The following is a 24,362-nucleotide window of genomic DNA, read 5'->3' as shown; positions in this document are numbered from 1 at the left end:
CCCTTGGTATTATATCAAGCTTACTACATTGCTTCCCTTGTAGGTGTGGAAAGCATTTTGCTGATGTTTTAATCTGTATTTGTTTTATGAATGAGGTTGGGATTTATCATATGTTTATAGGCTGTCCTGTTTAAATCGACAGTTCACATTTACTCGTTTTTTTCTGTGAGGTCTTTGTAGCCACTGGTTAGGTCCCCTTTCGAGAATAAAGGGCTTCTTCCCCAGCCTCTATGAGTGCTGCAGGCAGAGGAGAGCTCTGCGGCTGCTTCAGCTAGAGACGGCTGCCGCCCACAAGGTCGTATTCCTGCCCAGATCAGGTCATATGCAAAGCCAAGAGGTCCTGCCCCAATGTGAGAACTCTCCAAAGGGCCACTCCAGGTTTAGAGCTGCCTGTACAGTCACCCTATTTTATAAAATCGGTGCATGAAAGTAAAAAATTATATATATATACATAGATATATATGTATATATATATAAAGAATAGTTCAGAGGGCCTAATAGCAAAATGAAGTGGAGTCATTTATCTAAATAAATCAGCTCCCAGTTAAAGAAAAAAAAATCTGTGCATGTAAGGTATTATAAACACCTCAAAAAAGAGATGCATAATTTTACCATGGTGGTATTTTGGACCTTTGGGTCTCCCAAGGACTAAGATGTGTTTATAAGGGGGAGGAGGAAGCCAAATCTGTGAGGAAATAAGATATTATGAGTGACAAGTACTCTCTAAGGATTTCAGATAATGAGACTGACACATAAAGAATATAAAATAACTATCTAAAAAGCATGGAAGAAAATAAAAAATGAAATAAAAGGTGAACAAGGAACAAAAACTATCAAAAAGACGAGGCAGACATGAGAAAAACAAAACAAGGAAACCTTTTAGTTTTAAAATTTTTTTAAAGATTGTATTTATGTGACAGAGTGAGAGGAAGCCACAAACAGGGGGAGAGGCAGCAGACAGAGGGAGAGGGAGAAGCAGGCCCCCCGCTGAGCAGGGAATCTTGATGCTGGGCTTGATCCTAGGAGCCTGGGGACCTGAGCCGAAGGCAGGCGCTTAAGTGACTGATTCCCCCAGGCGCCCCCCAGGTAGAACTTGTAGATTTAACAATATAATCACTAGGGTTAGAGGCCCAATGAAGAAGACAAACAAGGGAGTGGACTCCGTGGAGGGAAGGCTTGGTCAACAGGAAGGCACATCTGCGGTCCTAATCCAGAGCACAGCAAGAGAGAGGAGAGTGTGATTATAGAAGACAGGAGACACGGATGATAAATGAAAAGGTCTAAAATACGTGTAACTGGGACCCTAAAGGCAGGGGTATAGAGAATGAAAGAGAGAGAATATTTAGAGATAATAGCTATATATTTTCCAGAACTGACATGCAGCGTATACAGAAAACAGGACCAAAAAAAAAAAAAAAAAAAAAGCCCCATCCCAAGCCACACTGTAGTGAGACTGCAGGATACCACACAGAGAAGAATATAAAAGTGGTCTGAGAGAAAAGATAGATCATTGTAAAGTAAGACAATTAGACCAATAACAGACTCTTCCAGAGGAACAATGAAAGGCAAAAAGAAGCAAAATAATAGCCTAAAAGAGTTGAGAAGTAATCAGTGCATATACAAAATAACTGTATCTTTTAAAGTCAAATTTGTGTGTTATAAATGGATAGGGCTAAATATTAGACTACCATAGCTTGTAAGCTGGAATCTAAGGAGTGATTAGAAAGCTCAAAGAGTCCACTGATAAAAATTCAAAATTAGGGGCGCCTGGGTGGCTCAGTGGATTAAAGCCTCTGCCTTCGGCTCAGGTCATATCCCCAAGGTCCTGGGGTCGAGCCTGGCATCAGGCTCTCTGCTCAGTGGGAAGCCTGCTCCCCCCACCCCCCGCCTACTTGTGATCTCTGTCTGTCAAATAAATAAATAAAATCTTAAAAAAAAAATTCAAAATTAATAAAAAGTATAGCAAGCTTATTAGATGCATATGCTAATGAATAAAAAATATCAACTGCATTTCTATTCACCTGCAATAACCAATTACATATAAAAAAAGTTCAGGGGCAAATGGCTCGCTCAGTCAGTAGAGTATGCAAAGCTTGATCTCAGGGTCATGAGTTCAAGCCCCATGCTGGCTATAGACTCACTCAAAAAAAAAAAAAAAAAAGTTCATATGGTGAGTGCTGTGAAGTGTGTAAACCTGCTGATTCACTTACCTGTACCCCGAGGGATAAAAATATATTATATGTTTATAAAAAATAAAAAATTATTAATAAAAAAAGTTCAAGGCAGCACTATTTTTTTTAAAAACCGATTTATTTATTTGAGAGAGAGGAGGAGAGAGTCCATGCTGGTGTGGGAAGGGGCAGAGGGAGAGAATCTACAAGCAGGCTCCCTGCGGAGTGCAGAGTCACTCTAGGGGCTCGATCTTACCACCCTGAGATCATAACCTGAGCCAAAATCAATGAATCCCACACTTCACCCACTGAGTCACCCACGTGCTCCAAAGCAGCACTATTTTTAAATAGCAAAGAACCAGAAATAGTTCCAAAGATCTATGAATAACTGAATAATGTGTGCCTTATTCATAGAATGGAATACTATGTAACAGTAAAAAAGATATATTAGTTATACACAGCATAGATGAAATCACCAGCCTAATACTGAGCAAGAAAAGCATGTTGCAAAAGAATACATTCAATGTGATTCCATGTATACAAAAGTCAAAAACATTCAAAATGAAACGATATATTGTTTCGGGATATGAATATATGTGGTAAAACTACAATGAAAATCAGGAATGATAAACATGGAATTGAGGATAGTGGCTGACTCTCAGAAAGGGGAGAATAGAATGGTGCTGGGAGGTACCCAGGAAGCTTCAAAGGTAACAGAAATGTATTCACTCTTAAACTCAGAGATGTGGGGCGACTGGGTGGCTCAGTCAGTTAAGCATGGGATTCTTGATTTTGGCTCAGGTCATGATCTAGGGTCGTGAGATCGAGCCCTGCGTCAGGCTCCACACCCAGCATGGAGCTCCTTAAGCTCCTCTGCCCTTTCCCTGCTCCCCATGCATATGCTCACTCTCTCTCAAAAACAAAAACAAAAACCAAAACTCAGGGATGAGTACATGACTATTTGTGGTTTCCATATTCTTTATATCTTACGAGTATTTTACAAATGCTATCTCCATGCAGTATTTAATTAGCACAAGTATGAAACAAAGTTGGGGGATGATGAACACAAATTCAGGGAAGTGGTTGATGGGGAACAGGGCAAGCAAGGCCCAAGGAAGAGAATGTTTGGAACCTGGCACACAGGAGGGGCGCCTGCGTGGTGCAGTGGGTGGTGTCTGACTTGGTTTCAGCTCAGGTCCTTGAGAGTGAGCTCCAGTGGGGCTCTGCGCTCAGCATGGAGTCTGTGTGGGACACTTTCTCCCTCACCCTCTGCCCCCTTACTCCCTGCTCTCTCTCTCTCTCTCTCCCTCTGTCAAATAATTAAGTAAATCTTTAAAAAAAGAAATTAAGGGCGCCTGGGTGGCTTGGTGGGTTAAGCCTCTGCCTTTGGCTCAGGTCATGATCTCAGGGTCCTGGGATTGAGCCCCGAATCGGGCTGTCTGCTCAGCAGGGAGCCTGCTTCCTCCCCACTCCCCTGCCTGCTTCTCTGCCTACTTGTGGTATCTCTCTGTCAAATAAATAAATAAATAAAATCTTTTAAAAATGTTTGAAAAAAGGAAAAAAAGAAATTGGCACACAGGAAATTCTGTGACCTTAAATAGCAGCGCTAAGATGTTGTACTTCTTGTGTGATGGGTTCACATGTTTGCTGGATTTCTTTTGCTTCATAATTTGAGTGTCATGTATCTGCTTTTGTATATTGGCTATTTCATAATAAAAAACTGTTCCATGGAAAGTTCCGGCAGCACCACCGTACTCACCAGAATGCATCGCACTGTATGAACGGCGCTTGGATCCTTGTGGTTGGCTGCCCAGTGAAGGGGGATCTTGCCTTCCACATCAGGAATCCCAATGTTGGAGTCATGCTTGATAAGCAGCTTGACGTGCTCAGGGTTGTTGTAGTAAGCACTCCAGTGCAGAGCTGTTTGCTGCAAAATTGAGAGTCTTCAAAAAACAATAGTAACAGAGTAACAGTAACAACACAACAAACTTTTCCCAAGCTTTCATTGTGTGACAAGGCACTGTTGTAAGAGCTTTATGTATGTAACTGTCGACAGCCATCAGGACAACTCTGGGAGGTTAGTACTCTGGAAGTTGCATGTGACTGATGAGAAAATGGAGCCCCAGGAGGAGGGGTAATCTGCTCAGGGACATAAAGGTAGTAATCTCCAACTGAGATTTTAACCCTAGCGGCCTGGGTCCGGAATCTGACCTCTTAATCACGATAGGCACTTAGGTCATTAGGTACTGATCAATGAGATTAATAATACTGAGAAAAAGAAAAGCAGCCCAGTAGTTTATGAATAATTATCAACAAAGCAAGTGGCGATTTTGATATTACACCAAGCACTCTAAGAATTTGATAGAATGTTTTGAATTTCAATATCTATCAAAAAGAAGATCTCCATGCACAGGAAATCACGGATCTGGAATCCATTTCTTACATCAAAGTATAAATTTAAATTTAACTCTCATTTTACAGGATAAATTCTTATACCTACTACTGATGTGAAGATACATGTTGAGAATACAGCAACACTTGCTTTATTTTAGATAGAAGTTGAAAATGAACATCTTGATGGGGTACCTGGTTGACTCAGTTGGAAGAGCATATAACTCTTGATCTCAGGGTCATGAGTTCGAGCCCCATGTGGGGTATGGGGCTTACTAAATAAAAATTAAATAAAATGTTCCATAAATAAAATTCATTTTACAAAAAAGAACATCCTAAACTTGTTGGCATTGCTTTGAAATCCCCTGTGCTGTTCTCATCAATAAACCATAGGAAGATTTCCCTACTAGAAGAGTTACTGAGGGAAAACAGAAATGGTTTTGCTGTACATTATCCCTTACGAATAGCAGCATCAATTCAGTCTAGAATCAGATCATTTAAACAGTAGGAACCAAGCTCACTTGCTACACTGAGAACTTTAAATGTTAACAAAAGTGGTATTCACGGAAAGTGTACCTATAGGTATTTAATATGAAGAGTTACTCATTACTTTTTATGTAGTAATGATTACAGAACAAAACAGTCACAAATGTAAATAGCAAATAATTTCCTATAGCCACATTTTTTCTCTCCCTCCCTTCTCTCTCCCTCTGTCCCTCCCTTCTTTTTATTTATATTTTTAGTAGGCTCCATGCCCAAGATGGGGCTTGAACTCACTACCCCGAGATCAAGAGTTGGATGCTCTACCGACTGAGCTGCTCAGGCCCCTAGATCCACATTTTGATTAAAAAACACATGCTGTTTCTGTAATTCTTTTGCTATGTTATGTTTGTTCAGAATATATTTGCTGAAATGTAACATAAGACCCATTGACTCTAACAGTACAGAGTTCGGGATGTATTTTCTTCATCTTTGAAAAATTTTTTTCCAGTAATTATTATTATTATTATTATTATTATTTTTTACTGTGGCAAATTGTAGGTAACAACTGTTTTTAAATGTACAATTCAGTAGCAAGCACATTCCCACTGCTGGGCCACAAGCAGGATCTTCTGTCCCCAGAACTTTTTCATCTTCCTGAACTGAAACTCCAAGCCCATTCAACAGTGATACTTAATTTCCACCTCCTCCCAGCCTTTCACTCAGCATAATAACTTCAAAGTTCATCCATTTTGTAGCATGTATCAGATTTTTATTCCTTTTCAAGGCTGAATAGTATTCCATTGCACGTACTGCACTTTGTTTCTCTAACCATCCAGCGGTGGACATTTGGGCCGTGTTCGTCTTCCCGCTCGTGAACAATGTTGCTATAAACATGGGTGTATAAATAACCGTTCACATTCCCGATTTCGATTCTTCTGGGAACATGCCCAGAAGTAGAATGTGGGATCATAGAGTAGCTCCATGTTTAATTTTTTTTTTTGAGAAATAGTCACACTGTTTTTCACAGTGGCTGTGTCATTTTATACTCCTACCAGCACAACACAGGGTTCTGATTTCTCCACATCTTCGTCAAAGCTTGTTATTTTCTGTGTTTGTAATAACAGCCATCCTAAGGGGTGTGAAGTGTTGTCTCATGGGGTTCTTTTTGTTGTTCAGTTTTAACATATGATATAAAATTATTGGTCTGTGATGCATTGGAAATTTAAAGAAAACACAAAAAGTGGATCCTTCCCATTAGATGGTTCAAAAATCCCAGCTCTAGGCTTTTGTCTTGCTCTCTTCTGTATGCCTGTCTAGATCTTGCAGATGTGTTTTCCATCTGTCCGACTGGATAACTTCCCATCCCTGTTCAGTAACAGAAGAGTACACAAGTACTGGAAGATAGCAGGGAGTTCCTAGAAGATACTGGGGAGAACATTTTAGAGCCTAAAGACATCTGTGGCTTGGCAAGTGATTAACAGGTCTTTGCAGATTTATCAATGTGCTTTTTCAGCAAAATATTAGCACTACAAATGCTGTGAATAAGGAATAATATTAGTTTATAGTCACTGCAAAATGAAGTCAATGTTAATTTCAGAACGGTGTGTTACGTAACAGCTAAACAAAACCTGAAAATGACATGAAGAACCTGTGAGAATAAAGGGATCAAGGGATAAAGGGAGGTGGACCCGGTGGCTTTAATCCCAAGAGTTTTAAGTACGTGGGAGCGTCGGAGTTAGCAAGGCTCCATGATTCAGTGCCTGGTCGAAAGGAAGTGGACTGCGGCACTCGTCTAACTAAACACCGTATTTTTTTCGTGTAAAGAGCGGTGAAAGCGTCGACTGAAACAGTGACCGGCTTGTACAAGCTGGTGAAAGTCAAGAGCTGGGAAGATCAGAGATCTGGGCATTGTGTTAAACACTATGTGTGTTCTCTTACTTTATCTTCAACAACCCTGTCATTCCCTTTTCACATAAGAGAAAACGGAAGCGTAGAGGAGTTAAGCAAATTTGCCCAAAGGTGCAGAACGGGTTCCACTGTGGCTTCTAGACTGAAACCCAAGGAGTTTGATGCTAAAGCCCAGGCCATTAAACCACTATGGGCCTCCTACGTTGCCCCCAGCCATTTGGCCATCACAAGTCTAACACCAACGGTAACTAGCGCTACTAGCTATCAAACAGTAGGCTCTGAGGGTAGGCCTGGGTCGAATTCTGGTCCTGCCACTTGGATCTTGGACAGAACTTTAATCTTCCCCATCTGTGATTATACTACCTGCCGCACGTGGCTGGTAGGAGGATAAAAGGACCAAATTTAAGTGAAGTATTTCACCCCATGGTGGGTACAAAGACGAGAAAATGTTCCAGTAAGTGATGAGTGATAATTCTTCTTGAGGTTTTACATCCTAAAAGGAAGCATTGGCTTGCTGCTCTTATTCGCGTCCAATTTTGACAGTCCCTGACCTTGTTCTTATCCTGGGTATCCACTTCTCCAGGTGCCGTGAACTTCAGCAGGAGCGCCAGACACTTAGGGCTCTTGTGCCGGGTGGTCAAGTGCAAGGGGGTCATCTCTTCCAGATCCTTTTGCATCCAGTTTGCTCTGCGCGTGAGTAGGAGTTTCATGAAACGATAATTCCCCTAAATGAAAAATAAGAGACAGGAAGAAGAAATGTAGTCTGGGGCCGAGACGTTTTCTAAATTTTAAAATGTTTTCAATATTTTAACTATTCCGTTCGAGTAAAAAATATTCAGATAAATTGACCAAAGGAAAAATACTTACAATTCCACTACCCCGTCAATTGTTTTCCTTTTTCATCTTCCCTTCTGACCCCTTTCTAGGGCATACAGTTTACCCAGTGGCTGGTCAACGCTTTGTTGTGTTAAAGCATTACCCTTTTTTAAACTGTTCTATTATTGTTTCCAATATTTTCTTTTCTAGAAAATGCTACAATGTACTTTTATTTCCCCATGGTTTTTCTTAGTTTTCTTCATAAGAAGAAATGATCAGAGACCAATTTGCTGGGTCAAAGGAGTTTGCCCATTTCATGGTTTTTGGTGTATTTTCCAAATTGCTATCTAGTAGCAGCAAGGAGGTAGGCTTTGGCTCATTCTGACCAATATATCTATCACCTATTATTAATATGCAAAGTATAACAACCTTGTGAAATGAGTGGTGATATAAAACTCCAATTTACAGGTGAGGGGAGTGAGATTCACAGGGGCTGAATGCTTTGTTCACTGTCATCTGGTTCAGAGCGCAGGCAGTTAGTTTTCTTGGAGAGAGCAATGTATAGGTACAACAGAGACAGAGGCATCTTGTTCAAAGTCTGGGTGGGTATTATAGAGGGCACAGATTGCATGGAGCACTGGGTGTGGTGCAAAAATAATGAATACTGTTATGCTGAAAATAAATTAAAAAAAAAAAAAAGTCTGGGTCCCAGACTCATCCAGTCACCTAAACACCCACCCAAAAGTCACTGCAGGCTGTCCCCTTGCAGGCAACATTCTCCGTATCAGTTAAACCCTCCAATTTGGTAGAATCAACCTATCTGGAGAAAGTAGTTAAGCCACAGGGACTAGAAAACACACCGGTGGGGCTCCAGGTCAACTGCACATGTGTGTTGTAAGGGCGCTTTGAAACAGAACCAAACCCTCAAAAAGTAGTCCTTTGGAGCTCCTTCCTGAGATCTAGTCCCATATTTCCAATTCTGGTTGGAGCCTCTAGTTCACTTGGTACCTAGCCTGAAGTTCAACATGACCAAACTATAGCAATAGTAGCATCAAGTTCTGTGCCTCCTTCATGCCTACTTATCTCTCCCTGTTCAAAGCAGAGTGGCAGTCAGGTTATCTGTCCTTTTCATCTTCAGAGATCTTCTACATCCTTAACACTGTTGGAAATGTGGTTTGTTTGTTTTTTTAGCATTATAACTCATTGATATTCTACCATGAGTGGCTAATAGGGTTAGTAAGAAGCCATCTTTCAGTGAATCAGCACACCCTGCATTGTGACAAATGTCTTAGGCAAAGGGGATCAGCCAGAGGGACAATGAGGTGCAGAAGGATGAAGACTTGTCTGCTCACCCACAGGGGCAGCGACAGGATTCAACTCAGCTCAAGGGCTGGGCCACAGGTAAGAATCAGGGGCTAAGCAAGTGCCCATCAAGCTGTCTATATTAGATGGGCAGACTGGCAATGGACCGAAAAGCGAAGTGACCCCGCTCAATTATTTCCTCTCAGGGAGGTTTTCCTTGCCCACCCTACTGTGGGAGCTTGTTTTGTTATGTTTTATTCTAGCACCTTCCCATCGCCTTCATAGTACTTTTGCTCCGTTTGTAGTTACATACATGTTTGCTTGTTTCCCTTCCCTGCGATCTCCATCACAAGCTGTAAGAGTCATGAAGACAGAGACGAGGAGCACTGGGCTTGGCATAGCTCCTGGCACAACAGAGGGGCTTACCTGAAGGATGGAGTCAATGAAAGAAAAGAAAATACCTTCCCGAGGTTTTTCTTTTTGTTTAAAAATTCTTAATGTTGCTTTATCAGATAATAATAGTTAAGCATCCTAATTCTCAGATCTCTGGTATTCGGTTACTCGTACTTTTGAATGTTTTATTTATTTGGGTGTCACTCATCTGGCTTTCTCATGGCACTCAGGGCCAGCTTTTGAGAGGTAAGGTGCTAAAATTTCCTCAAGAGGGCACCCTGCTCTAAATCTCTTGTCATCTTTTCTTTGAAAAAAGAAATGATCCCCAGCAAAAACAAATCTCTATATGGTACTTCCTATCAAAAAATAAGGCTCGACCTTTCTGAGCATAACATTTCAAATATTACGGAATAATTCATCATGACCTTTTAAAGATATTCAACCAGACAATCATTTTGATTCTGAAATTTAGGGAAAAAGGGAAGAAAAAGAGAGAAACAAGAATATGTCCGTGGGGGTGACTAATGACTTACAGACGCAGTGCTTACACTGTTCTGAGGATTCAGCTTGTTAAAACATCATGCCCTCAGTAACCATATTTATTCATTCACTCAAAAAACACTCACTGAGCCCTGTCTGAAGCAGGCAACCTAGTAAAATGTTTACGCTAAGCTTTACTTATTACAAAGCTCTTTGATACAGATTTTATCTTTGCTCCTCATCGAAGCAACATGGAAAGGTTTTACAGATGAAACGAAGTATCGTCCTGGGCTCCCACTTCCTCATCTGTGAAACAGGGATAACAGTACCTGAGATTATTGTGCATATGAGAGGATAAAGATCATACTTGTAAAATACTTTGAACAGTGCACAAAGCAAATGCTTGGTAAATGTTTGCTAGTTTTATTATGAACAATCTGCCAGTGTGGAGGAGGCAACAAAATGTAGCCAATCAAGTAAACCAAGAATGGCTCATGATGGAGAGCATAGAATGATCTGACTATACATAGCATACACACTTCAGCTGGTGATTAATTCAGCTGGAGAGGTTAGGAACAAATAAAAATAGTTGGAATGTTATCAGTAGTGGTTTTCTGAAAAAAAAATTTTTTTTTTTTTACATTGAGAAAGATGCCTATATTCTGCCTACAGATAATGATGACATGAGATCAATAAGGGCATACCCAGTAGGAATTCAACTGGAACCCTGGGGAGATGTCAGCTTCTGTTCCAAAGGACAGAGACACAAAAGAGGTCTTATCTACAAATGCTGGGACTAGAAACACTATAATCCATTTGGACCATGGTCAACTTCCTGGTCTCATGAACAAGCATTTATTAGATGCTCAGGGTGTGCTAACTCAATGCTGAGAATGGGCGGAGGGAAGAGAGAATTCTAAGAGCTAAAATCAGGAGACTATTTCTAGTGTCAGTGGAAAAGGGGAAATACCAGTTTGAGACAGAAAGCTAATGTGATAACTCTCTGAAGGCTGTATGACTCTGGGGACCCACATCACAGACAATTCTGTCTCCTGCAAAGCCCTCTCATATAAAAACAAACAAACACAATGCTTAAATGTTTCCTCAATATTCCTTGAAATTCAGAATTCTTAAATTTCCCGGTTAATTCTTAAATCCAAGAATAACGAGGATTTGGAAGATCTTTTAGCACCATCTCTCAGGGGCACACAGAACCTGATCCTGAGGTGAATACTGTTTCAGGACCTGCTTTTATAATTTCTGACTGAGTAGGAAACAGTATAAGAGTGAATGAGATAAAAGATGAAGAGAGTATATATACTTTATCTTTTTAAAGATCTTATTTATTTATTTGAGAGAGAGAGAGAGAGCATGAACTGGGGGGGAGGGGTAGATGGAGAGGGAGAAGCAGACTTCCCATTGAGCAGGGAGCTCCACTCAAGGCTCGATCCCAGGACCCCAGGATCATGACCTGAGTCCAAGGCAGATGCCTAACCAACTGAGCCACCCAGGGGCCCTAATGGGGAATATATTCTTAAGAAAATGGGTGGTACTTTTCCAACCAGGGCCCAGCAGAGTGGTTCCCACGAAAAAGGGTGGTGAAAAGAAGGACCATTCTGCCATTAGCGAGATAGTGACCAGAGAACACACCATTAACATTTACAAGTGCATCTGTGGAGTGGGTTTCAAGAAGCGTGCCCTTTGGGCACTCAGAGATCCGGAAATTTGCCTTGAAGGAGATGGGAACTCCAGATGTACACATTGACACCAGGCTCAACAAAGCTCTCTGGGCCAAAGGAATAAGGAATGTTCCATACCATATCTGTGTGCAGTTATCCAGAAAACGTAACAAGAATGAAGATTCACCAAACCAGCTCTACACATTGGATACCTACGTACCTGTCACCACTTTCAAAAATCTATAGACAGTTAATGTGGATGAGAACTAATCACTGATGGTTAAATAAAGGTATAAAATTGCAAAAAAAAAAAAAAAAGAAAGAAAGAAAAAGAAAATTGGTGGGAGAGAGCACAAGTAAGAGAGCTGAAGTTATAGAAAAGACCTGATTTAGTCACTAAAAGGACATTAACCCTAATGTGGTCAGGTCTGTTATGCCACTGAAATGAGAAAACATTTGCTAATGTCTCTGCAACACTGAATAAGATGTTTTCTTTTGTTAGGTAGCCATAATCATCATCTTAATCTTCCCATAATTAACTAGAGCTACTTTTGTCTGTAATGAAAATTATTATAACATTTAGATTTCCCCTAAATGCATGAAAAGGACTATAATATCTAAAAGGGTAAAAGAGGATAAAAAAGTTCTCTGACCCAGAGAACAGCACTGGAAAGAAGTCTGGGAAACAAATCAACCCAAAATGCTACTTTTAAACTTACATTTTTTTTTTGTCTGTCCAGTTCTCTCAAACGGACTTTTTAAAGAAAAAGCATATAGTCAGTTAATCCTAATAACAATAATTTAGGAGTTTTGAGTGAAATACCTTGATATTTTCCTTTAGATATTTTATTTTTAAGAAATAAAATATAACAGATATGGCTGATACTCCCTTTGTGCTCATCTCCAATTCCATTACTTTTTCTCCTTTTCTAGAGGCTACTATCCTCAAAAAGGTGTTTATCATTTCAATGAATGCATTATTATTCTTGCTTCTTATACATATGTATCCATAAGCTACACAGTATCGCTTTACATGTTTTCATTCTTTATATAAATAGTAATGTATGAGTCACTTGTCATCTTTTACTCAAAAGCAGCATTTTTGGGATTTATCCAAGTTGCTCTGGTTCACACATTTTCCCTGGAGAAAGTATTTTGTCATATGATAATAACTATGTCTTTATTCTTGAAGGGAATATTTAGCATGTTTCCCATTTTTCATCATTCCAGACAATACTGTAGTAAATTTTCTTGTACATGTCTCCTGGTAAAATGTGCAAGAATTTCTGTAACTGCTGGGTTGAAATTGCTCTTAATTTTTTAAAAAAGATTTTATTTATTTACTTGAGAGAGAGAGCACGAGAGGGAAAAGGGTCTGAGAGAGAAGCAGACTCCCTGCTGAGCAGGGAGTGGGGGGGATACAGGGCTCCATCCCAGGACTCCAGGATCATGACCTGAGCTGAAGGCAGTCACTTAACCAACTGAGCCACCCAGGTGCCCCTGAAATTGCTCTTTAAAGTCCCCTACTCTGATTTATATTCCCACCAGTAACGTATAAGAATTCTTGCTTCTTCACATCCACACCACACTTGTCATATTTGCTACCTTTTGCCAATAAAATGGACACATAATTGCTTTTTCTGTGTATTTAATTTTCATTTCCCTGATTGAGATGGAATGTTTTTATATGTTTATTGGCCATTTGCTTCTTCTGTGAAGAGCGTTTTTGTGTTGTTTACTCACTTCCCAATTTAGCTATTTGTGTTTTTCTTAATGATCTGTAGGAGTTATTTACATATTCTGGATACTAATTCTTGGTTGGTTTGCAAATATCTTCTCTCTTTGTGTGGCTTGTCTTTTGCTTTGTTTATGGTCTTCAACGGGGAATGCATTCATGATCTGAATAATGATATTGCTAACTTTCTTAGCAGTCAAGTTCCTCATCTATTTCGGAATTTTTGTTTGCAGGCTTATTTTGAAGATTGTTTATTGTTGTTTTCATTTTTTTCTTTTTGCCTCTCCCTCTCTCTCCTTGCTCACCCACCCAGCTGCACATCTACTCCTGGCCCACTAAGAATCTGCTCTTACAATGCTCACTCTAGCCCTGTCTCCAGGGATCTGAGGGATGTCTTCCTTGTCCTGAGGCTGGATCTCTGTCCTGCTCCTGCCCCTTCTCTAGACAAAGACCTTCCTCCAAAGCAACAGCCTCATATTAAGGTGAAAAATACCTCACACCCCCCCCCCATTCTAAGTATTTTCATGGCTTTAGTGTGCATACGACCACTTTTCACTTTCTTAGTGGGAAAAAGGGAGTGTCTTCCTGAACCGGAAGTATCTGAAATCATATTCGACAAGACTGCTTTCTGTTCCTGGTTAAGTGCTTTAATCATGAACTTCTAGACTACTGACAGCTGACCTTCAAAATATTCTGAATCTCCACCTTTACATTTTTTCTCCAAACAGCTACTGTATTTTCTGTACCCGGCTCCTTGGGACCTTTGCTGTGTGGTTCCTCTTCAGCTGAAACAATTACTTGAACAGACTCCAAAGCTTAAGACTTGGCTAACCCTGCCCGTAGCAGCCCTTCTCCCTTCTGAAACACAAAAGAGAACAAAGATTTCCCCAACCCAATACCACACTTTGTGACCTATATGTTTCCCAACTAAGATCTTTGCATTCTTGTTCTGTGTCCTCATCACTTATATTTACTCTCAGTGTAGTTGAGGAGAAAGCAACTGTTGGTAAGTTTGTATATAACTTTGTCTTAGAAACATTATAAAAAATATACACATGTGTATATATATATATATATATATATATATATATATATATATATATATACATATATACATACACATATAGTAAATAGTTGAGATTGGGCTATGCTATACTATAGTATATACTATACTATACTATAGTACATTATAAATATATATATAAATCTGTGTGTGTGTGTGTGTGTGTGTGTATAAAAGAGCACATACGAATGTAAGGTAGGCATTCTGTCCTATTTCATTCCAAATCCTAATCACATTATGTACCCAAAGATATATTATTTATAACTGAAATGGAAATACAGAAACATGATTTATTATTAATTCTAATATTTCTATAATTATATATTTATAAACACTCAAGGCATTTGCAATATTAATTTTTTTAAAAGAATCACTATCCCTAGGAAGCATTTAGGTCACAAATATTAGTGATCTCATTACATCAAATTTTCCTGTAATGGTTGCAGACACAAATGAGTCTTGGAAATAGCACAGGAGTGCTGGGAACAGCAATCTGCCATGGGTCCTGAGTGTCCCTGCATGTGCTTACTGGGTATGCCAAGAATGCAAAGCCTTGACTCCTCTTAAGCCATTTCTCAGAGTTGGGTTTGCAGCCAGCAATCTTGAAGGACATTAATGTCATCCAGGACATCAGGCCAGAGGATTCCCAAAGCTCAGTATTTCTCAGATGTCATGCAAACCCATCGTGTACCCAGTGTCTACCCAGGACCTTTGCGTTGCTTCCACAGATCTTGGAAGGGAAACTGATGCAAGCATGCAAATGCTCATGTTACTTCACCATCAGTAAGTAATAAAGCTTTTTTGGTCTCTTTTGGTAGGTTTGAGTCTTTTGCTGGTATCCATGGGCAATTCATTGTCTTGTAATAAGTTAGCACACGTTCAAGAAAATGTAGGGTAAAATTAAATCCAAGCCCTTACAGTACAGGCAATGAGGAAGGGTTGCTGACAAAGACATAGTTTCCTCAAAGAGTCAGGACAAGGGCCTGGCAGGCCAAGTTCAGGGACAAGAAGAGTCTCTGAGATGGTGCTCAAGTGGTGGGCAAGGTGGGGGAGGTTAAGAGATCCCACTGTCTGGAGATGCAATGTGGGGGGGGGGTAGGAAAAGAATAAATGAAACAAGATGGGATTGGGAGGAGATTAAGAATCTCACAAAACAAACTGAGGGTTGGGGTGGGTAGGGAGAGGGTGGTAGGGTTATGGGCATTGGGGAGTGCTATGAAGTGTGTAAACCTAGTGATTCACAGACCTGTACCCCTGGGGCTAATAATACATTATATGTTTATAAAAAATAAAAAAAATTATTAAAAAGAAAAAAAGAGAGAGAGAGAGAGAGAGAGATCCCACTGTCCTATCTGTTAAAGAATCTAAATGGTGGCAAGTAGAACTAAAACCAGATGCCCAAATGGTGCCTTGGTCTCTGCTCGCCTTCCTGTGGGCAGGCAGAGGACGGGATGTTAACATGACCATGGGAAGGCTTGCTGAAGGCACTATGGGTGTGGCTGCTGAGACAAGGAACCAAAGTGGAAACTAATGGTGAGAACAACAAGGAATGAGCAGCTGCTCAAAAGTGAAAGCAAATGCAAAGACTTGCCTAATAGCACAGAGCCAAGTGCATCTTGCACCTGATCCGTGCTGTAGCCTTATTTGTCTGGCAACGAGGACAGAGCACTGGGTATAGAGGTGGTCACTGTCTGAAGCAAAGCTTCTGGCTTAATGGTGCCCTTGATGCTCTGTCTTGGCCTGGATTACTGAGAATTTGGCTAAATTAAAACCTGATGGTCTCCACTAGGAGGCAGCCCAACCTCAATGACAACTTGGGAAGACTGCCTGGTAAGGGCGAGTCAGGCCAGTGGGCTGAAATGAAGCCATCATCCTTACCTTAGACAATACTCTTAAGGACGGGGTATGTTTTTACTACCTCCTGGGTTGTTGTCAGTGCTCTAGTCACCTGGTCTGCCACTTGGAAGACTAGAGATGGTGGAAGATTAAAGATACTCCTCTTTGTGGTTACAAATTACAGAAACAATTGCAGCTGCCATTAAACAGCCCGAGTATCTCATGTAGATGCCCTCGTAAGGGCTCATTTTCTTATAAGACCGACTGGAATCAGGTTGCTGAATAAGCCTGCATTGCCCAGATCACTGGCCATTTACCACCTGGATCCATCACTGCACTAAACATAGCAATGAACCCATCATAGATGAGGCATAAAGTAAAAGGTATGTGTTTGATGTAGAAGCTACCACTGCATGCTAAACTTGTGATTCTTCTATGTAAGCCTATTTTGTGTGTATGTGAGAAGGAGACCACGTTAACAGAGCTCCTGCCCATTCCTTACAAGGACTTCTGACAACTCCTTGTCAAGGCCACCTCATGCCTCGCCACAGCCAACATTTTTCAGGTTACAATATTGTTGCTCCAGCCTGATTAGCCTACACCAGCAATAGAACTGAGACCACTGAATCGAAATCATTTTATGTTGTAGGGTTTCTAGACCATCTGACTGTCTTAGTCTGATTATGGTGTACCTTTTGTCACAAAGACCACCGAACAATGGGCCAATGGTTAAGGTATTTGACTGGCATTCTATGCTCTCTACCACCCTCAAGAATCTGAAATTATTGAGAGTGGGCATGGCTTCCTCCGAAGTAAAATAAAAAAGATTTCTGGGGGTGCCTGGGTGGCTCAGTCATTAAGCGTCTGCCTTTGGGTCAGGTCATGATCCCAGGGTCCTGGAACTCCTCCTCCTTATGTTCCCTCTCTCACTGTGTCTCTCTCTGTCAAATAAATAAATAAATAAAATCTTCAAAAAAAAAAATTTCTGGTTCTACCTCCATTACCTCCTCCTGGTCCACACAACTAAGAGAGGCAGTTTGGCTACTGAATGTGACCACCGCTAGAAAGACTTCATATCCTCAGGAAAGCCTCCTGATAAATAATCAGAACAAAAGGAGTGGGGATGACACTATTTTGAACATTTGGGATTTTTCCTTGCCCATTCCTGATTATGAAGCTTATTCCTTTCCCCTAAGAACTATCCCAGGCTGGCCTGGTTGGTACAGCCCCTGAATGGCAGCTCAGACAAAAGGGGGCTTAGAGATTCAAATTTTATTTTGATTCAGTCACCTGGATTTGTTAGATGGACATGGTCCTAGATCAGAAACATTCATAATGACCACCTGATTGAGTACACTGTTTACGACATCTTCCTACAGTGTCCACATGGGCCAAAGTGGGGGATATAATGAGTCTCTGTAAGTTTGTTCCATATGCACCTACCCTGCTAGATGAAGAGTATGGGTACAAGTAGTAGATGACCAGAGAAAAGGTGAAGAGTTATAGTCATTTGGATGGGATACACTTCAGCACCTGGGAAGGGAATTCCTTAGATCCTGAAAGGTACAAGGAGAGAGAAAATAATTCATGTTCTCTCTGTCCTCTGGATCCAGCACTGCATCCTGGATATTGTTGCTGCCTGAATCAAAGAGCAGCTGAGGCTAGCAGTATGATCTGTTTCTTGTGTCTGCCATTGCCACTAACATGCTATTAAACAGAAAGGTTCATTTGGACGTGGATGGTCCTGAAATCTTCTGCTGCGCTTGACACCATCAATGGCAGCTCCTGAATGTGGATCCTCTCATACATGTAGAAACACAGGAACGGGCTCAACCTTACTTTAACCTAATGGATACACATTCCTATGTCTCTCCTGATGTGTGAGAAGCTTTGGGTTATGCCATGCAGGACAATCAAGCTGTAACTACTTGGTGATACCGCCCATGTGGCATAGCCAAATTAATGTTATGGGGACACAAGTTTAACAGCAAACCAAATTTAACAGCAAATTTTCAGGTTATATGTTTATATGTGGGGCAGAGAGGACCATAAAATATGCCTCCATTAGTCCATCTAGTGCTTCCTATAATTACTGGTAATCCCGCCAAAGATCAGCAGGTCAATCGAACTCCCTTGCATAAGTCATAATAGATAATAGACTCGTCTTAGAGTGCATCCTGGTTGTATAAAACAAGACCTACTGTTTCCCCTGGTACTTATTAACAGTTGACTTAATCCAAGACACTGAGGGCCATAGTTGAATCAATATTGTGGGTTGTTCTCATCCTGCTGCTTTGAGTCCTATTAATTAAATGTCGTAGGAGACATATTAAACAGATTTGTTTTCAGCCTCTGCTGGTCAGATTAATCAGAGTAGCGGATGGACTAGCATGCTCATGTCAAGAACATGTAAGACTAAGTGATGGATTGTTGGGAGAGGCAACTTACCATGGACCCTAGTCATCTCTGCATGTTGGGATTTTTTGGTTTTGTTTTGTTTTTAATATTTATTTTTTTATTTGAGTTGTGAAGTTGGTGGTGGGGAGACAGAGAAAGAGAGTAAGTGGGGATGAAGGGCAAAGGAAGGGAGAAAATCCCAAAGCAGACTTCATGCTGAGTGTGCAGCCAGGTTCAGAGTTCAATTTCATGACCCTGAGATCATGACCCAAGCCAAAAACAAGAGTCAGATGCTTAACTGACCGAGCCATCCAGGTGCCCTCATCTCTGCATGTTCTAATGCCCAAAATGCAAAGTTCTGACCATTCTCAGGGATGTGTTAGCAGCAACCAACTGGACAGATGAGGTCACTTTTTACCTCCGTGCTTAGTTATTGCTTATTATAAAAGCAGTAATTCCTCAGTTCTGATGGAAACCTACCATGTGTACATCATTCAACTGGGCCTTCTGAAACGCCTTCATTATCCTTCGGGGCAAGGGAAATCAATGCAAACATACAGGTTCTGATGTTTTTTGTTGTACCGTGAATAGTAAACTTCTTTGTCTCGGGCCCTGGAGTCTCTTGTCTATTGTCAGCATCCATGATATGATAAAAGGTCAACTTCTTACCTTGTTTTTAGGGTAAAATAAAATTTCAGACCCTGAAAATAATTTTCTATTAATGTACTATGAAATAAGGTATAACATGATTAGAAAGTTGGGCAGGGCACAGAAAACAAAAAGTCCAATACAGTATGACAATAAGTCGAAAATGATCGTGTAGGTAAGAGGGAGTCAATGAGGAGTTTAAGAAGGAAATGACAAGAGAGGATTTGTGTGGAGCATCAATTTGAGGGGGACAAGTCTTAGTGATTAGTGAAATACATGACAGGACTCCTGCTTGAGTACAAGATGGACAGTGGTGTCAACAACGGAAAAGATGGAAAGAAAATGGGGTTAGGAATGAAGAATTTGAGTTCTATTTTTTTTAATATGTGGAGTTTGAGAATTCTGAGGAATATCAATATAGAGATGTCTCGCATAAATAGTAAAAAAAAAGAAAATAGAAAAGAATCCACATGGATCTGAAGACTGAAGGAGATGGCTAGATTCAAGACACAGGGTTATGAAGCATCTATATTAATAGCTAATTCCTGGTATAAACAAAACTACATTAAATTGAAACAATGAAACTCTACATCCTAATGGAAATATAAACGTAATTTAAATATTCATATAGATAGCTCAGTACAATGCAATCTAGTACAATTCTATTTTCCTAGACCATGACCTACCACTACTACTACAATACAGAGTGTAGGTGGATTGGAAAAGAATGGCTCTTCCTCATTAGGGACATATATTCTTGTTTGCTTGGTTCATTTCCTCATTTCAGTTGATTTGGGTGTCTTATTGTACTCTGGTTTCTCGGTCTTTTGTTTAATGTGACTCTATAAGAAAGGAAACGGTTACAAAAACCACGTTTTCAAATTACATGAATTCACTGGGCTTTAGAACATTTTAGTTCTAAAGCCCAGTGAATCTGCACTGTTTTCCACAGTTTTCCAGGTATTCTCCCTCTTTCCATAAATTCCTGATAGCCCAGTCTAAACACCGTGCTGCAGAGCTAAAATTTCTCATTTCTAATTACTCAACAGCTACAATGGTCACCACATCATTAACCTGCCACCTTCACCCTATCTTTAAAAGATTTTTTAAGGGGCGCCTGGGTGGCTCAGTGGGTTAAAGCCTCTGCCTTCAGCTCAGGTCATGATCCCAGGGTCCTGGGATGGAGCCCCACATCGGGCTCTCTGCTCAGCGGGGAGCCTGCTTCCTCCTCTCTCTCTGCCTGCCTCTCAGCCTACTTGTGATCTCTTTCCATCAAATGAATAAATAAAAAAAATTAAAAAAAAAAGATTTTTTAAAAGCTATTTGAGAATTTGCTAAGCGAAGGCTAAGAATGGCACTTCAAAGACAGAATCGGAGCTCTATTTGTTGTTTTTCCAGTTTAAGATGTTCATCCGTCTGGCAGAGCAGCTAGACAATACATCAGCCAAGAACATCTCCCTGGCTTGAAACAGATTCTGGCTCTCAAAGAGGATTTGACTGAAGGAAAGGCAACATCTCTAGTTCTGTGGCTGAACTCTTCTAATATTTCTCCCCAGTGCCTCCTCCAAGCCTTGGCTCCTTCTACCAACTTGGTTTCCATAGGAATAGACAGAGCTATGAAGTGGCACACAGTCAAACAGCATAACAGAAAGAGAAAATGTTACTGTCAAAAACAACACCTACCCCCCATCCCCCCCCGAACCCCCCCCCCCCCCCGCACAGGGAGAAACATAGACTTAGATTCTCTAAGAGAAGAAATGATGTAAAGGTATCCTTGACTTTGGGGCTTCCTTACCCAATGCTGTATTCGTCATGAGCTTTTTCTCTCTGGTCTGTTAGAGCGTATTGTTTTTAGATTAATATACATAAATGTTCTCTTCAGTAGAGAACATTTCATACAAAAAATAAATATTTTTAAAAAGTTATAATATGTTGTGATATGTATGTCCACCAGTAGAATTCTGTTGTGCTTGTGAGGGACCCTTCTGTATTTAGAGTGGTGTTTTAAATTGACACAACCTTTGGGGATGATTATAAAATGCATGTTGGGGGTGCCTGGGTGGCTCAGTTGGTTAAGAGTCTGTGTCAGCTCAGGTCATGATCCCAGGGTCCTGGGATGAAGCCCCACATTGGCTTCCTTGCTCAGCAGGGAGCCTGCCACTCCTCCTGCTTGTGTGCATGGGTTCTCTGTGTGTATATGTGTGTGTGTGTGTGTGTGTGTGTGTGTGTGTGTGTGTGTGTGTGTGAAATGAATAAAATCTCTTAAAATTTTTTAAAAAATGCATTGTTTCCCATAGTTGATATGAATGTTTATAGGAAAACATTAATTTTTTCTTAAATCAGTAGTTTTCAAACTCTAGCATGTACTGGGATCATCTGGAGAACTTGAAAAACTTGTTAAGACTTTCCCTCAGAGATTTTCATTTACTAGGTATGGTGTGGAGTCTAAAAATGTGCATTTCAAACAAGTTTCTGGGAGTTGTTGGTGCTGCTATTCTAGAATTCTATACTTTGAGAACCATTGCTTAAAAAAAGAACTTAATATGGGTGTTTTCAACTCTGAGAAGCTTAAACAACAAACAATAGAAAAACCCATGAAAACAAAACCTCTGGTCTATCTAAGATCAATGCAATCAGAATTTTTGGGACTTTGGAATTAATATTTCTTAAATGCTTTGCAGGTGATTAAAAATGATGTCAATATTGAGAAGTGCTGGCCTAATTCAATCATTTATTCAATATTCAATAGTTATTTACTATATGAATACTCTGTATCCAATACTACATAAGAAGTTTAGAAGTTTTAATTTTTTTTGAACCATAGTTTCAGGTGTACAACACAGTGATTCAACAACTCTGTATGTTATGCTGTGTTCCCAAGTGTGGCTACCATCGGTCACCACACAAACACAATACCATTGACTATATTCCTTATGCTGTACCTTTCACTCCCACGACTTACTCATTCCATAACTGGAAGCCTGGATCTCCCATACCTCTTCACCCACTTTGTCCATTCCTGATCTGGTAACCATCATTTTATTCTCTACTTATAGGTTTTTTTTTTTTTTTAAAGATTTTATTTATTTATTTGACAGAGATCACAAGCAGGCAGAGAGGCAGGCAGAGAGAGAGGAGGAAGCAGGCTCCCTGCTGAGCAGAGAGCCCGATGCGGGGCTCGATCTCAGGACCCTGGGATCATGACCTGAGCCGAAGGCAGCGGCTTAACCCACTGAGCCACCCAGGCGCCCTACTTATAGGTTTGATTCTGCTCTTTGTTTATTCATTTGTTTTGTTTTTTTAGATTCCACATACAAGTGCAGTCATATGATGTTTGTCTTCCTTTGTCTGACTTATCTCACTTCACAAAATACCTTCTAGGTCCACCCATGTTGTTGCAAATGGCAAGATCTCACCTTTTTTTTATGGCTGCATAAGATTCCTCTGTGTGTGCGTGCGTGCGTGTGTGTGTGTGTGTGTGTACACCACTTCTTTATCCAGTCATCCATCTATCAAGGGACACTTGGTGTCAGGTGATATCACCTTGTGGCTTGGATTTGCATTTTTCTGATGATTCGTGATGTTGAGCATCTTTTCATGTGTCTGTTGGCCATCTGGATGTCTTCTTTGGAAAAATATCTATCCAGGTCTTAACTGGATTACTTGTTTTTTTTGGTGTTGAGTTATAGAAGTTCTTTATATATTTTGGATACTAACCCCTTATTAGATATATCACTTGCAAATATCTTCTCCCATTCAGTAAGTTGCCTTTTTGTTTTATTGATTGCCTTAACTGTGCAAAAACTTTTTATTTTGATGTAGTCCCCATAACTTATTTTTGCTTTTGTTTCCCTTGCCTCAGGAAACATATCTAGAAAAATGTTGTTACTGGGGTGCCTGGGTGGCTCGGTCAGTTAAATGTCTGCCTTTGGTTCAGGTCATGATCCCAGGGTCCTGGGACTGAGCCCTGCATCAGGCTCCTGCTCCTCCCTCTTCTCCCTCTCCTCCCTGCTTATGCTCTCACCCTATCTCTGTCTCTCTCTCTTCTCAAATAAATAAATACAATCTTTAAAAAAAATAAAAGAAAAAGAAAAATATTGCCACAGCCAATGTCAGAGAAATTACTGCCCGTGCTCTCTTCTAGGAGTTTTATGGCTTCAGGTAGAGTTTTGGAAGTTTTAAAAAAATAATTAAAAGACATATGTACACTCAGATACAATATAACACTGTATAAGCAAGGAAAGGTAAGTCGATAAAAAGTAGAAAAACAGGGGCACCTGGGTGGCTCAGTGGGTTAAAGCCTCTGACTTCAGCTCAAGTCATGATCTCAGAGTCCTGGGATCAAGTTCTGCATCGGGCTCTCTGCTCTGCTTCCCCCTCTCTCTCTGCCTGCCTCTATGCCTACTTGTGCTCTCTCTTTGTCAAATAAATAAATAAAATCTTTAAAAAAAAAGATAGGAAAACAGAACACAGAGACAGGCTGGTAAGAGGACGTACTTTTAGCTCTTTGTGTGGAGGGGAAAGGGTTAGATCAGGAAAAGCTTCATGAAGGAGAGAGCAGTTGAGGGGGATCTTAACTTAGGATCACCAATACTTTAGCACTTTTCCATGTCTCCATTTCACTCTCCTTCCCCACTTCCTTGATATGACAGTATTTTCTGAATTTCATGTAGTCTTATACAAAAATAACTTCCGGTTTTACTCCTACCCCTTCTAATCTGTTCCCATAAGCTCCTCCTATACTGAACTTTCCAAGCCAACATTAGTTAACTTGCATGTATCAGGTCTTTTGTATTCACTTATCGTACGGGGCAGAAATTCCCACACCATCCCCCACTTTGGCCATAGCAGGTAGTGAAGCCATACACACACGTTATTCACTATTGTCATATGGCGAGTGAGGTAAGTCCCATTTAAGGACAGACAAGAGTAAGAACGCTGAAGAGAGGCCCCTAACTCAGTCCTGAGGAGCCAATGAAGGCTTCTTGGAGGAAATGCTACCTGAGCTGTGTATACACGATTAGGCTAGCTTAAGTGGGAACAAAGCTGAATGTGCAAGG

The 24,362-nt window shown here is 40.5% G+C and overlaps 1 protein-coding gene and 1 pseudogene across 6 annotated transcripts in view; one reads left to right on the top strand and one right to left on the bottom strand.

The window, feature by feature from the left end:
* INVS (inversin) overlaps window positions 1-24,362 on the bottom strand; it is a 167,190-nt gene that overhangs the window by 80,187 nt on the left and 62,641 nt on the right. For 4 of the 5 annotated variants that reach the window (XM_082696766.1, XM_082696770.1, XM_082696768.1 and 1 more), the window contains 2 exons: window positions 7,505-7,678; window positions 3,931-4,098 (listed from right to left, as the gene is read on the bottom strand). In XM_082696766.1, coding sequence (XP_082552892.1) covers window positions 3,931-4,098; window positions 7,505-7,678 — 342 coding nt within the window. Of the gene's footprint in view, window positions 1-3,930; window positions 4,099-7,504; window positions 7,679-9,384; window positions 9,498-24,362 lie in introns of all 5 variants that reach the window. The other variant, XM_082696767.1, reaches the window with a different exon arrangement.
* LOC309847226 (large ribosomal subunit protein eL31 pseudogene) lies at window positions 11,464-11,893 on the top strand (annotated as a pseudogene). Its single transcript has one exon. The product of its transcript is annotated as a large ribosomal subunit protein eL31 pseudogene (transcript).

Source organism: Mustela nivalis, assembly GCF_964662115.1.
Source record: "Mustela nivalis genome assembly, chromosome: 13".
In the NCBI taxonomy this organism is placed as follows: Eukaryota; Metazoa; Chordata; class Mammalia; order Carnivora; family Mustelidae; genus Mustela; species Mustela nivalis.
The sequence above is the reverse complement of the archived record's forward strand: the minus strand, read 5'-3'. Positions and strand labels throughout refer to the sequence as shown.